Genomic DNA, 13,735 nt, shown 5'->3' on the forward strand with positions numbered 1-13,735 from the left:
CTTTCCCTGTCTACCAAAGAGTATGTAATCACTACGTTATACTGTCTACGAACGATTTTATCTTCTTCAAGCATCAAGCAAGTTAAAGTTTCGTTAAGTTTGAAAATCAAAAAGAAAATTAGTTTATTTGTAGGTACTGAACATGTTTTTAACTTGGTCATCTTTTAATAACATAAGGATGCTCCTAATGGCTTGCATGCCTATTGTTATATTCTATTTGATATGGTTAGTCAATACTTCAGAAGGAATACGCAGTGAAGAAGGAACACTCTTGGATCTAATCTGCTGGCCTGATGGGAATGCGATCCCTGTCATCATAGCATGCGGATCTACTGTGGCAGTTGTTATTGAGGTTGCATTATTTACATTTAAAAATTAGATTCAACCAATAATAGTTAGATATGTAATATGTTACATTCATAATAGGACAGCTAGAAGAACCGACATAACTCAACGGGTTGCGAAGCTGAAGTGGCAGTGGGCAGAGCACATAGTTCGAAAAACCGATAGAGTTTGGGGTTCTAAGGTGCTAGAATGGTGACCTTGCACCGAAAAGCGTTGCGTTGAAAGATCCCTCACTAGGTGGACAAACGACCTCAAACGAGTCGCAATGCAGCAGGGAGCCGCTAGATTCAAGCGCACAAGACTGTGGCGTGTGAAAGTTCCTATTCCTTACAAGAGACCAAATAGCAAATAGGAAGTAGCGAATTTTTTAAACAGTTTTAATCAAACTAATGAAATCCATAGGTAGGTAGGTAAATAGGGTAAATGGATAAATCATTTTTTTTTAAATAAATTGAAGATTACTTTTGCAATAGTTATATGGATTGTACCAACTGTTTAAAGCCGGGTTGCCGAAGAGAGAGTATAATGTAACAAATGGGCTTTATTATTATGTGTGGGCTCTCATCATTATCATTATAATTTTCCTGGCGATTATGTTTTATTCTGGACTTCAATCAACTATCATCAGAGGTATGTAAATTTTTACCGCTTTTTATTTAATAAATAGGTACCTACCTAGGTAACGTATTATTAGGTGAACATGGAATTCCCGGGAGGAGTTCGTTTATCGGGTATATCAGGTAGGAATTATAATAGTCAGGCACAATGAACCTCAATAGCTCAATGGTTTAAATGGGCGAACGGGGCGAACGATATCCGTATGCCCATAATAATATTATAGATTTAAACTTCGAATTTCATCCATTCGACTATTGATACTCAGGAGAAAGAGAAATCAACAAAAATAGGGCAGACAAAAAAAACCAAAATTAATTTAGGTAGCTAAAAATAGGTAGGTAATACGTAGTAATAAAAATCAAATGCTTCGAAATCGAATTTAGCTCTAATTAAAAAGTACGTAACTAGCTACCTACGCACTAAATCAATTTTGATGAAAATATCGGGTGTAGGTACCTATAATCAACAAAATATGAGATACATTAGCTATTTTTTATTATTGTTAGTTACCGTTAATCATAATCTAAAGCACACAAGGTTATTTTAAAACTTAATGTTTATTCACTCAATCGTAGTTCGTAGCTATCAGTTTAGTACTATTTAAATCATTTTAAGCAAAAATAAAGGGCGGTATCACGAAAGCGATGCTCAGGTACTCCACACATTTGCCGTCCAAAGTGGCTGTGGACCGCTTGCAGACGCGCTTCCATTGCTGTGGCCGAGTCAACTACCAGGAGTGGTTCTTCATACCTTGGTACACCGCTGGACAGAGCACAGATAATAATATATCCTCACTGTAAGTGCCTCTCATTTGCCGTTAAAAGTGGCTGTGGACCGCTTGCAGATGCGTTTCCACTGCTGCCGTATTAACTACCGGGAGTGGTTCCGCATACCTTGGTACACCAGTGGACAGATCACAAATAACAATATATCCTCACTGTGAGTGTGGTGACTTGCGGGCGTGCTCTGCCTTTTTAGAGTGTTTTTTTGTTAAAACTGACTGGAAAGCGCTCTAAGGGGTCCGGTGCGTATGTCGGCGAGCGCCGGCACAGACGGGGTCCATACTTGTATAGTTTAACTAACTTGTTACAAATAACTACAAACTTGACATTGGCTAATCTTTGTAAAGCCAGACGAGAGAGAAAAAAAAAGGTATCTACTATCTATCTCTGCAAGGTTTTGAAATATTGAGTTACCGATCTTTTCATACAAAAATAACACGCGATTCGAACAGATAACTGCTTTGTTGTTACCTGTTACACGTGGCACCAAGTTATCAGATTGTGGTTTTGTCAGATCGCATCGCAAGTTCGTGGCGGATGACGTGCCTTACAGCTGTTGCTCTATGACAGCGATGTGGCCTTGCATCCACCATGGGATCACGCAGGTCGGGAAAATTTACAAGTATGATCCATCAGTAAGTATAATACCTAAAAGTAACTAACCATTACAAAAATTGAAGCAGCGCTGTTGCTGATTTTAAGATATCAATAATTTTTTGTATTCTCCCTTTAGAGAAAAAGGAGCAATTATAGGATCACTTCGTTGTCAGTCTGTCTGCTGTGTCTATCAAGACGGTCAAGAAAACAAAATCTATGGGGTATTTTCCGTTAACCTAGAATCTTATAGCACAAGTTAAGGGAAAAATCCAAAAACCGTGAGTTTGTGGTTAAGTAGGTAGTCAAAAAAGTTAAAGTATTATTTCTTGTAAGATGGTACGGAACCATTCCTGTGCGATTCTGACTCCCACTTGATAGGTTTTTTGACAACCGTCTGCGTGTGTGTGTGCGCTACCTATGGTCTTTGCTAATCGATCATGAAAAAGTTCATCAATTAATTATTATTACGAATCATTTGCCGATTCCCAATAGCGAAGCTGTAGTCGAAACATCGGGTCGAAACACCGAAACTGGGATCGGTTCCCAGCAGAGAAAATTTATTAATAGACGTACACTTCTTGCGATAATATAAATAGGGAGGGATGAGTATGTATTAGATAAGTAGTTAATATTTTTTCTAGTTAAAAAAACGACGTACATATGTAATTATGGAAATTAACTGTATTTCTGTTTTTTTTCAGCAACAGTTAACAATTTGGGAAGATGGTTGTGAAGAAAAATTAATAGGCGAAATGATGTCGGTCTCCTGGCGTTTTAATTCAGTAATGGCTCTTATAATAATAGCGATGGTAAGTTTATAATTATGTAACGGCTAGATTAATGAGTTACCTACATCACTATTCACTAATACATATATTGAACAAGGATTTTAATTATGAGGGTAGTTTTAATAAACAATAATAATTTATGTACCTACATTATAGAGTCCTTGTTAGGTACATATGGAAAAGTGGTCCTCCGTAATTCCGTTAGAGATTCACCATTACGCACGAGATATGAATGCACAAGTGTGCATTCTCTATTGCCTTACTCGCATAGTCCGATGGCTCCGATGGGACAGTAGTTTAGGGTGTAACACCGGCACTTTTCCAACTCCGTACCGCTACTGTGAATTTCTTCACAGATTAATTAATCCAGTAACTCTTATAGACCAACAAGACTTTAATTGCCTTCAATCAGTAGGTATATCATTTTTAGATTTTGCAAATCATAGCAGTTCGTTATCTCCACACTGCGTACAAAAATGGTCTTCACGTCAGAAACCAAATCACTTGCGAAGCATACTTGCTCCGGTCTAATACAGACACGAAAGTGGACAGAGGGACTAAAAAGAAATTGTTCAAGAAAAGATTTCGCCAAGCTCGCACTCTACAATGGATGACCGCAACGTATCATCCGAAAGGACGATGTGCGACATCATCGGGATCAGATTTTAATAGCTCTGATGAATTATTGAAACCTATTTATGAATAAAATGTGATAATATTAACCACTTCTATAAACTGGGTTGCCATATTTTTAAGCATGCTCGTACGTTTGACTAGAAGTGCGCGAACACCGAGCATGCATCTCACATGCGTCACGTCGCGCAAGCGTACGAATTTGTTTTCACTTTTAAATAAATAGGAATGTAGGTACCTTACTACCTGATTTGATCTTCACTTTGGATTTTAATAAAACCCATACGGAATCACACTAAAAAACAACTGCCCATCCAAAAAAGTTAATATTTTCTCATTTGAAAATGGCACCATACAACCGCCATATTGAATTTTTTCAAAAAATTTGGACAGTTCAAATCAAGTTCTATCCTTCTCCGCAAGCATTATTATGAAAAAAAAAGAAATACATTTAGATCTGTCTAATATATTGGATATCAGACCTGTTAGGTAGGTATAGGTTACGACCTGCCTAGTATTTAATATTAGTTTACAAATAATTGTGAACAGAATTAGCCATGGGCGACATTGGCCTTGAGTGAACGTACCTTGGCCTTGAGTGAACGTACCAACATTTTCATTGCTGTTGAATTACTGGGTTTCAATGTGTGCAAATAAGCTAAAATAAAATCACAAAATTAAAATACAAATCTATATTTCAAGCACCCGTTTTTCGAAATATGTACAGATATAATTAAATATCCATTATACATGTAGTAAATTAATATTATTATTATTGACAGAAAAGAGATTAAAAATTAAATATGTATCGACAACCATTTCTTAGTTTCAGTCCATAAGAATGATAAAGCAAATGATGTTTTAAATATTTTGTCCACATTTTATTCACATACTAACTACCAAATCTTATACTTATCTTAATTTATTCTAAAATTTGGTTTCAAAAGGTATTGGACTAAAAGGCCGCAAGTGCCAGACCTTAAAGTTTAACAATTTAATAAAGTTTAAGGGTGTCTGGCACGGGGTTTCCATGACTCTAAGTGCCTGGCATTGTGTGACGTGATTTCTGATACTATTCCGAAGAAAATATAAAAAAATTACACTATACTTTGACGTTAGATTTTTTACACATTCTTTACTTCTGTTCTCTCCCAAAGCCTAAGAAAATCAAAGAAAATCTAAACTTCATAGTAGCTGATGGTTCTCCCACGCAGAGAAACTTTCAGCTTTTATAAAATAACAACGGTCTGGCCCTCACGGGCTCTCTCTCTATATGATCAAATAATATTATTATACAACCAAGACAAAAAACTCGATTTATGAACTTAATAACTAAAATATAAACTTAATACAATGACGATACAGAAGTGCATGATAAATTTAATCCATAAGACATCATTACTTATAATATTATTATAAATACAATATTATTCATGTATAGTAGCATAGTCTAGCCTTTTTGATGTGAAACTTCTTTTTAGGTGTGTACTTTAATTGCACGTATCGTAATGTACTACTTGTTTCTTATAAAAAGCACATGTGACTACTAAAAATACTTGAATTTCTTCACTCTGGACTGTAGGTTTAGTTTGCACTGAAAAAACATAAAAACATGTTGTAAACTCTGTTTTCGGTTAACAATCAAACTGAGTTTTCAGTATCTTATATGTAGGAACTTTCTCGTTTTAACAAATGTTGAAAGTCAAAGAATAAATGAATTTTCTATAGTGCGAACGTAAATTCAACAAAACAGATTCGTCACATACGACGACTTGTCAAACATATGTTTTATATTTTTTGGTGCAAACTCACAGTAACATATATTAAAGTTTATGTAACATAAACAGTGTCGTCGAGTTTTTAAATCTCGATGCTAAAAAAGATAAGGCAACATGACATTTTTTCGTCTCTCGACTATTATAGCAGTAAAAAGTTAAATAAATCTAACCGTCCTGAAGTCCCACATCTACCAACAGTAACCACACACCTTTATTTTTTTAAATTATTTATTTTCGTTGAGGAATTTTTGTATTTTGTCAGGTTCCGCGAACTCTTTCAGGCGATGCAGGTTGTCCCACCACAGCTTCAGTCGATGACGACGAATCATGTTAAACCATGGGGTTATTGGGCCTTCCAATGTCGGCAGATATCTGGAAGAATTTATTGAGATAAAGATTTTAGTCAGCCTGAAAGTGTCCACTACTGGACTAGGTCTTGGAGATTGTGGCCAAACACGGCCCTCCGCCTTCTTTATCCATCCACTTTCCATCACCAGCAATAAAACAGAACTATGTCGCGGGTCAACCTTCATCATCATCATCATCATCAGCCTGTGGACGACCACTGTTGGACATAGGCCTTCCCTAATCGACAAAGACAACATGTAGTTACTCCAGTGTCTATTTGGGACTACCCCAATGATGAGAAAGAAAAATCATTGACTTTGCCTTGAACAAATGCTTTTTTTGGTTCTTTAAAAGTCAGTATTTGAAATTCAAAGTGAAATCATTTTTTTGAAAGTAGCTACTATTGTACACTTTTTGATAATCAGTTGTTGGATTTGAAGATAATATAGTGATAATGATATAATTAATAACGAAAATTTAAAACTTAAGCTACGATTTTCATACTTCATTTATTTTCTAGTTCTGAGAAATGCCTGTGACTACAGTGACCTATTTTATTTGTTAATATTTTATGTCACCTAAAGTAGGTACAACTAAATAAAATTAAAGAATAATTAATTTATTGGTCAAGCACTCACGCGTTGAATTCACTCTTGGGCACGAAGCAGTACTCGGAGATCTCGTCGGAGTTGGGCTTGACTTTGACGTCGGACTGGAAGAACAGGATGTGGTCGATCTCGTGCTCGCCCCACACGCCGTCGCCCGGGTCGTGGTAGTGCACGCGAGTCAGGAACGTGAACAATTCCGGATCCATCTACAAGGATACATTTTTAGGGTTCCGTACCTCAAAAGAGAAAACGGAACCCTTATAGGATCACTTAGTTGTCTGTCCGTCTGTCATGTCTGTCAAGAAAACCTATAGGGTACCTCCCGTTGACCTAGAATCATGAAGTCCTCGCACTTGGCCGGTTTTTATACATAAATAGCGAGCAAGCTATATTTAAGTATTACCGCCCCCCATGAACATTTGCAGTACCTACCAGAGAAATCGCCAATGCGTTGCCGGCTTTCCAGGAATTTGTTGAACCAACCCTTTAATAATGTTAAAATCTAGTGGGAACACCACCAAAAGAACATTCAACCTATCCTTATTTTGGGTTAACCCTCAATAGTATATGGTAACAATTTTAAATGAGATATAGTCTCGACTAAACCCAAAAAAAGCTCACTTTGGAAAGTTAAGTGTAGGGTGTATTCCGGTTCGTAATATTATGGTACCTCAATTTAAATCGAGAGTACAAATGGTGTTATATGGCCCATTTTTTGAATATACTATGTGAAACTGTCACTTGTTACTAATTTCAGTATCAAATCGAACATTATAGAAGAATATGGACTAGTACTGTGGTGCAGCTTTGATGACTGTCACAACTGCAATCAAGATTTTCACTTGTGCAAAATATTGTTGTTTTTACCCATTCCATTATACCTTGTCAAGAGGTATGCCCAATTCGTGGTTGAGCCTTCGTCTGGCCGCGGTAATGACGTCCTCGGGTTTGTCATCGATGTATAGAGGGTGACTGCAGCAAGCGTTTGTGTAGTAGTCTGGGTATGTTACCTGCGAAAATAAACACTGAAATGATTGTTTTATAGTACACTAGCTGATGCCCCCGACTTCGTGGATGTAGGTTTTTTGAAAATCCCACAGGAACTCATTGATTTTCCGAGATAAAAATTAGCCTGTGTGTTAATCCAGGGTATAATCTAACTCCATTCCAAATTTCAGCCAAATCTGTCCAGTAACTTAACTTAGTAACTTCTGCATGAAGGAGTATCAACCATACGCAGTACAAACACATACATACACACAAACTTTCGCCTTTATAATATTAGTGTGAAGTGTAAAGTGTGATTACCCATTATACCCATATTAAAAACTAGCTGATGACCGTGACTTCGTCCGCGTGGATTTCGGTTTCCAGGTCCAGAATTTAAAGAAAACAGAAAAGTAAGCCTTATACTAAGTCTTATATAATAATATTGCATATTATTGTAAATTGAACAATTGTAAAGAGCAACTGCTGAGTTTCATGCTGGTTCTTCTCGGTAGGAAACAGCATTCCAAATCAGTAGTAAATTATTTTGACGATTAAAAAGCACTTGTAGCACTTTTATGATGATATAAGATAAATTATGTACTTTTTGGCTTGATCTCCTTTGCAGTAGCATGTCACCCCTCTTGTTGAACAGGAACACACTGAATGCCCTATGTAGGGGCACTTTGCCATCTGGCCCCACTTTGTGGCAGTCTCTTTTAGTTGCTGTCCCTATGAAGGTGTCCTTCTCGTCCACCAACAGACAAATGTCTTTGTCCAGGGCTGCAGCCTATTTAAGGAAATGATCCATGAGATGATGTAGGTATAGTGAATTTAAAATCAGAGATTTTAAGAAACTCAAAATTCTCTTTATTATAAACTTCAAGGCTACATCATAATTTAAAACAAGTGCCTTGTATAATAGTATGTATATTATAGTATTAGTACTTGTATATAGATATATATTATAGTAATTAATCTTCAAAAGATTACATTTAAAGACCAAAAAATTAAGATGCATAAAATACTGATAATGGCAGGCATTAGGCAGTTTTGTAATTTTCATTTGCTACTAGAAGATGCCCGCGGCTTCGCCCGCGTGGCTTTCGGTTTTTTGAAATCCCGTAGGAACTTTTTGATTTTCCGGGATAAAAAGTAGCCTATGTGCTAATCCAGGATATTATCTATCTCCATTCCAAATTTCAGCCAAATCTATTCAGTAGTTAAAGAGTAACAAACATACAGACTCACACACACACACACACACACACACACACACATACAAACTTTCGCGTTCTACATAAATCTTCGTCATACTGTTATATCAACTAACCTGTGCAGGATCCAGTCCATCTTCATCTTCCTTTGGTTCAGGTTTGGTTGGCTCTGAGGATAGGTACCTCTTTTCCACTTTCAATGTATTCCATAGTGAACGTGTGAACCGTCTGACTAGCATCTTGAACAAATAGCAATAGGTGTTTTACAGTTTAACGCATGTAACGTAATGGCAAACTCTGAATGTAATTTATGAACCTACAAAAGGCAGTGTGTCAGATGGGCACCGATAAAAGCAATACTCTATGTAAAAATAGTTGAATATTAAGTATATGAAGTATAAAAATTGTCCATAAAATCTGTATTTTGAAAGTGTCTGTCTGGCTGTACAGCAGTAGCCTTGTCACAGCAAAATACGGTATATACTTTTTTATTAAAAGGTCTTGTTACAATATAATATTTTATAATGTGTCTAATCTAATTAGCTTACAAATAATTCCTGCATAGAATGGTGCCAAGAATACATTCATTGCATGCTTGCATTTCATTTTTCAGCTAAAAAGATTAGCCAATTTAATTAAATTCAACAGAGCTTCAAGAAATAGCTTACAGTTTGGAACAAAACATTTCAACCTTGTTCATCTTGTTTTCAGAGATAAAATCATCTTTTGTACTCTAACATATTCAAGTATTTCATTTTTTTAGAGCTTGCCAGTCCTCAATTGTAATTTAATGTAATGGTTACATAAACATATGAATGTGTAGATATTTTTATACAGATAAAATACAATCTTTGTCATTATTGTGACTAGGAATTCATTGAAATGCTAATCTTATACACACAACAAAATAGAGATCAAACAGGATGACTTCAATGATAAATATTATTTAGTAAAGCCTCATTAGTTGAATTGTTTAGCAGGCAGGCTGAAATTGGGAAAGTTCAAATTCTAATTAATGTTTGAGCTCCCACTCCTAACTATAACTATGGATGATACATACTTTTAATTTCTCAAATGGATGGTTTATAGACACTTTCCTGGAAAATTAACAGATACACTTTTGCATTTTTAACACAAAATATGAATTAAGTACTTAGTATGGAAATATGGACTGAAGAGGAAAAGGAAATACCATGATAAACATGGCGAATACTCTAAATCAATAATAAAAATAGGTAGAGTGAAATGAGAAGTTCGGATAGAGCTCAGAGCAGAAGTTGACCATAGTAAAATTATAATGTTTTTATAATGGCAGACAGTATGCTGTTTTTCAAAAACTTGTAGTAGGTACACATTTAACAAATAATTTGTGCTGTTTTTTATTACAATAACACGATTTAAGTGAATTAGTAATGAAACCACCAGAAAAACCACCTTATTGCGATTATACTTAATATAATAGACTCCACTTTCACTTAGTATGGTCTTGTCTCATTTAATGTGAATAAATTATTTACGCATTATTACTAGTTATTTATAATGTACTCTACAAAGAACATGGAAGCTTAAGATAACTGCTGGAAGAATATAATATTGCAGAAATAGAAATGCTGTTACCTTTAGGTATTCGGGCTTTGTTAATTATTATTGGACATATGTTATGGCTTCAACAAACTGCCTAAAATCACTGAAAATTAAGAAATGAACAATAAAAACTTGAAATTAATTTAATTTTCCCAAGTCAATTCAACTTTGTTATAATATATTGCATGCGGCTGCACCAGACGAGAGCAATTTAGTATTTACTTCGCCAATGACGTGTGGAATTGAAGAGACACGTTTATGAATAGTTAGCGATAGCTGGGCATTTCGACATGGCTTATAATGTGGATAATTTAAAAAAGGTTAGTTTCTAGCCTGGAAAAACACAATTTAATTTTCCACCTAATTCACATTAATTAATTTTCCACTTTAACACCTCTTGCTAAACTACACATTACACAATTTAATCAACAAGTTGACAAATACCTATGACAGATGACAACTCTGTCAAGTGTCAGTGTCAAGTGTCAACTGTCAATGTGATGTATTTTTTTCTCTCGTCTGGCTTTACACAGATTAGCCAATGTCAAGTTTGTAGTTTGTTTACAAGTTACGAAAACTATAAACTATAAACACTCCAAAAAGGCACCGCACGCGCACCAGCAAACGCCAACACAGACGAAAGTCCATGTGATGTCTAGTTACATGTCTTCATATTATGTCAGTGTCAAATAACTAATAAGGTAAGGCATCAAATATCTTTTGTCTATGGCGTATTATTCTTTTGTTACCGAAATCGATTCATATTCTCTTTGATTTGATTTCGATTCTACCTTAAAATCGATGTTTGAAAAAAATTGTTTCTTTTCTTAATACAGAGATGGCGTGGGTAGCTATAAAAAGGCATCGGATATTGTAAGTCAACGTAATGTATTTCCCTGTGGTATTTCCCTGTAGATTAGCGTAGGTAAATTAACTAAATTAAATAAACCACGTGAACACGACGATCGTAGGTAGGTACACCAAGGGTCGCGCGTAGCGGTCACTCACCTCAAAATATACCAAAATCTTAATTTGCTATAATCCGCTAAACCAAACAAATCTGTATGGTGCAAGTTGCAACCACACAAATCCCAACACCACTCGACGCACGTTTCGCCCTAACACTGGAGCATCCTCAGGAGATGTAGACCTTACAATGCCAAATTGCAAAAGCTTTGCCTTACCTTGTACAGTGTGTAGGTCTACATCTCCTGAGGATGCTCCGTTATCGGGGCGAAACGTGCGTCGAGTGGTGTTGGGATTTGTGTGGCGCTACCTGGTGGTGGTGCGTATTGCTTGCGTGGTGGCTGGCTTTTCCTGCGTGTTCATCAGTGGGAGGGTGAGCGGTGCATATCGCATGCTGCATGTTGCACCATACAGGTTTATTTGGTTCAGCGGATTATAGCAATTTAAGGTTTTGGTTCCTTGCATATCACTTCCGCCTGCTTCTATACAACATTCAAAATATACTCTCCATTAGCATTAGGTACTTATATTAACTATACAAAGCAGGGCGCCTCCTAAGTGTCGCATGTCGCTGTCGCAGTTGCGTAGCGCAAAGTCGTAAGGTACCTAAAGTCTAGACTTTGCGAACTTTGGGTTTCATCTACTAGCTAATATAACCTACCTAGGCTAAATTGGTTTGTGAGTTTGAATGTAGGGGGTAATCTCCAGAACTGATTCAATTTTGAAATTTTTTCTCTGATGGATAACTCTATTATCCCTGAGTGATATAAATAATAAGTATGCTCTAAGTATAATATAAAATATCACACTGACGAAGTTGCGGGCACTTACTTTGAAATAAAACAAAGAAAAATTCTTGAAACTTCTAAAATATGTTACTTTTGAACACATTTCAATAAGACGGAAGATCTATTTTTAACTGAACATTCCCTCTAAGAAACGCGTTGCTTAAAATAACTATTAAAGTTGCATCCAATGCAGACACGTAGGACTTTAGTCGACAGAAACTTATGTGACTTCGCTTCTAAATGTCCTTGTTACTTAAATTAACTACCTAGTATTTCTTTAACTTTAGTATGTCTAACGTAAAATTAGCCATACGAGTTAGACCATTTACAGAAAAGTTAGTGTAGTATATAAGTACCTACTTGTTTAATAAATAATTAGTTTAGATAAGTTACAAAGTTTAATGGAATCATATTTTTAGAGAACTCAAATCAGAGAAAGAACGAGTGCCAGTTGTGAGTGTAGTTGATGAAAACACTGTAACCATCACAAATATAAAGGTGAGTAAATACCTACTTACTTCATCGGAACCCTTAGCCGGTTCACTACTGAGGACGGATTTCTGATGTAACCACAAATTCACGGTTTTCAGATTTATTCCTTTACTTGTGCTATAAGACCTACCTAGCTGCCCAATTTCATGATTCTAGGTCAACGGGAAGTGGGGCGCCAGCCAGGTAACCTCCCAGTGTGCCTGGATGCTGCTGGTCCCTTTTGGATGCGTCCGAGGGGAAGAGCAGTGTTCGGGCCGGTGTGCCCCGGTAACATGGCTAACAATTTCTCTTCGGAGATATTGTTGGCTATGGCTAATGACCTGGCAGGGAGGGAGGTTTCTCCGCGTGTCCCTCTGACTAGCAGAGGGCACAGTGGACGAAGCGTAGGATGGGACACGGGCGACGTGCGCGTCCCAGGGTCGGGAGACGCACTTCGTTGGTGCGTCCCGGAGGTGCGATGGTGGGGACCGAGCAGGTCCCCGGTGGAGGGTCTGCCTCGGCAGACGTCGCTGGCTGGGTTGCGGTTGTTTGCTTCGGCCGTTCCCGTGACCCAGTCGCCAGGCGACGCGCAGTAGCGCCGCTGGGGTTTAGTGGGTATTCCGGTCGCCTCTCGGCCGGCGAGTCCCACATACCCTTCCTCCGGGGGGGATGCGTAAATGCATTCCCCAGCGTCAACAAAAAAAAAAAAAAGGTCAACGGGAAGTACCCTATAGGTTTTCTTGACAGACACGACGGACGGACGAACGGACAGACAGACAGACAGACAACAAAGTGATCCTATAAGGGTTCCGTTTTTTCTTTTGAGGTACGGAACCCTAAAAATGACTAATATTCTTTAAAAAAAAGTTTAGCTAAGCTAATTTAAAAAATGCTAGGTAAGCGCATCAGGCGCAGGCGACAGCCGCGAACGCGTGCGTCGTTTTTATGCTGACTACACCTTTGATAGTGCGTGCGCACCCACGCATCCGAACTACGCTTCACAGGAAAAGGTAAAGATCCCTTTGCTATTACTAACCGCCAAAAATAGTTAATCTATTTGTAATTTATCGATAAGTTACTTTAGTAATACTTATTTTTATTAATCATAAATTACCTTGGACGATTTAACCACTTCATCCAACTAAAAGACCCATAAAAGACCATACTTACCTAGTACCTATCTACTTTGAGATGACAAATGTTGCTGACGCCGCAATTAATAATC

The 13,735-nt window shown here is 37.1% G+C and overlaps 3 protein-coding genes across 14 annotated transcripts in view; 2 read left to right on the forward strand and 1 right to left on the reverse strand.

The window, feature by feature from the left end:
- Window positions 1–55: 55 nt before the first annotated feature.
- On the forward strand, window positions 56–4,011 carry LOC123875209 (rod outer segment membrane protein 1-like). Of its 4 annotated transcripts, none has more exons than XM_045920913.1 (7): window positions 56–133; window positions 231–352; window positions 819–975; window positions 1,579–1,759; window positions 2,260–2,380; window positions 3,044–3,151; window positions 3,561–4,011. In XM_045920913.1, exons 3-7 carry the CDS (start codon window positions 939–941, stop codon window positions 3,834–3,836), a joined length of 723 nt encoding a protein of 240 aa, XP_045776869.1. In that variant the 5' UTR covers window positions 56–133; window positions 231–352; window positions 819–938; the 3' UTR covers window positions 3,837–4,011. The 4 variants fall into 4 exon arrangements, with proteins under 4 accessions (XP_045776869.1, XP_045776870.1, XP_045776871.1 ...); XM_045920914.1 differs by having other exon boundaries at window positions 243–352; XM_045920915.1 differs by having other exon boundaries at window positions 246–352.
- The window catches only part of LOC123875200 (kinesin-related protein 4-like), a 34,126-nt gene continuing 21,404 nt past the window's right edge, over window positions 1,014–13,735 (forward strand). For 4 of the 6 annotated variants that reach the window (XM_045920893.1, XM_045920891.1, XM_045920894.1 and 1 more), the window contains exons 1-3: window positions 12,159–12,374; window positions 12,459–12,537; window positions 13,407–13,520. In XM_045920893.1, the coding sequence (XP_045776849.1) occupies window positions 12,328–12,374; window positions 12,459–12,537; window positions 13,407–13,520 (240 nt within the window). In that variant the 5' untranslated portion in view covers window positions 12,159–12,327. Of the gene's footprint in view, window positions 1,025–12,158; window positions 12,375–12,458; window positions 12,538–13,406; window positions 13,521–13,735 lie in introns of those variants that run through there. The other 2 variants (XM_045920892.1, XM_045920896.1) reach the window with 2 other exon arrangements.
- Window positions 4,441–10,712, reverse strand: LOC123875214 (isopentenyl-diphosphate Delta-isomerase 1). 4 transcript variants are annotated; one of them, XM_045920925.1, is made up of 7 exons: window positions 10,319–10,712; window positions 9,762–9,798; window positions 8,818–8,940; window positions 8,089–8,274; window positions 7,379–7,507; window positions 6,528–6,703; window positions 4,441–5,913 (listed from the first exon to the last, which is right to left on the reverse strand). In XM_045920925.1, exons 3-7 carry the CDS (start codon window positions 8,938–8,940, stop codon window positions 5,766–5,768), a joined length of 762 nt encoding a protein of 253 aa, XP_045776881.1. In that variant the 5' UTR covers window positions 9,762–9,798; window positions 10,319–10,712; the 3' UTR covers window positions 4,441–5,765. The 4 variants fall into 4 exon arrangements, with proteins under 4 accessions (XP_045776881.1, XP_045776883.1, XP_045776879.1 ...); XM_045920927.1 differs by lacking the exon at window positions 9,762–9,798 and having other exon boundaries at window positions 10,319–10,388; window positions 10,646–10,711; XM_045920923.1 differs by lacking the exon at window positions 9,762–9,798 and having other exon boundaries at window positions 10,319–10,388; window positions 10,508–10,711.

The sequence above is a fragment of the Maniola jurtina genome, chromosome 19 (assembly GCF_905333055.1).
Source record: "Maniola jurtina chromosome 19, ilManJurt1.1, whole genome shotgun sequence".
Taxonomy (NCBI): Eukaryota; Metazoa; Arthropoda; class Insecta; order Lepidoptera; family Nymphalidae; genus Maniola; species Maniola jurtina.

What these genes read in the sequence shown, in the direction of transcription:
- LOC123875214 (XM_045920925.1), bottom strand. Translation starts at nt 8,940, where the DNA reads ATGCTAGTCAGACGGTTCACACGTTCACTATGGAATACATTGAAAGTG. An exon ending in AAAGGAGATCAAGCCAAAAA is followed by an intron (nt 7,508 to 8,088) that starts GTACATAATTTA and finishes TTATTTTCGCAG; the next exon opens with GTAACATACCCAGACTACTA. An exon ending in CCCAAGAGTGAATTCAACGC is followed by an intron (nt 5,914 to 6,527) that starts GTGAGTGCTTGA and finishes AAATTCTTCCAG; the next exon opens with ATATCTGCCGACATTGGAAG.
- LOC123875209 (XM_045920912.1), top strand. Translation starts at nt 143, where the DNA reads ATGTTTTTAACTTGGTCATCTTTTAATAACATAAGGATGCTCCTAATG. An exon ending in CTGTGGCAGTTGTTATTGAG is followed by an intron (nt 353 to 818) that starts GTTGCATTATTT and finishes CTTTTGCAATAG; the next exon opens with TTATATGGATTGTACCAACT. An exon ending in TCAATCAACTATCATCAGAG is followed by an intron (nt 976 to 1,578) that starts GTATGTAAATTT and finishes AATCATTTTAAG; the next exon opens with CAAAAATAAAGGGCGGTATC.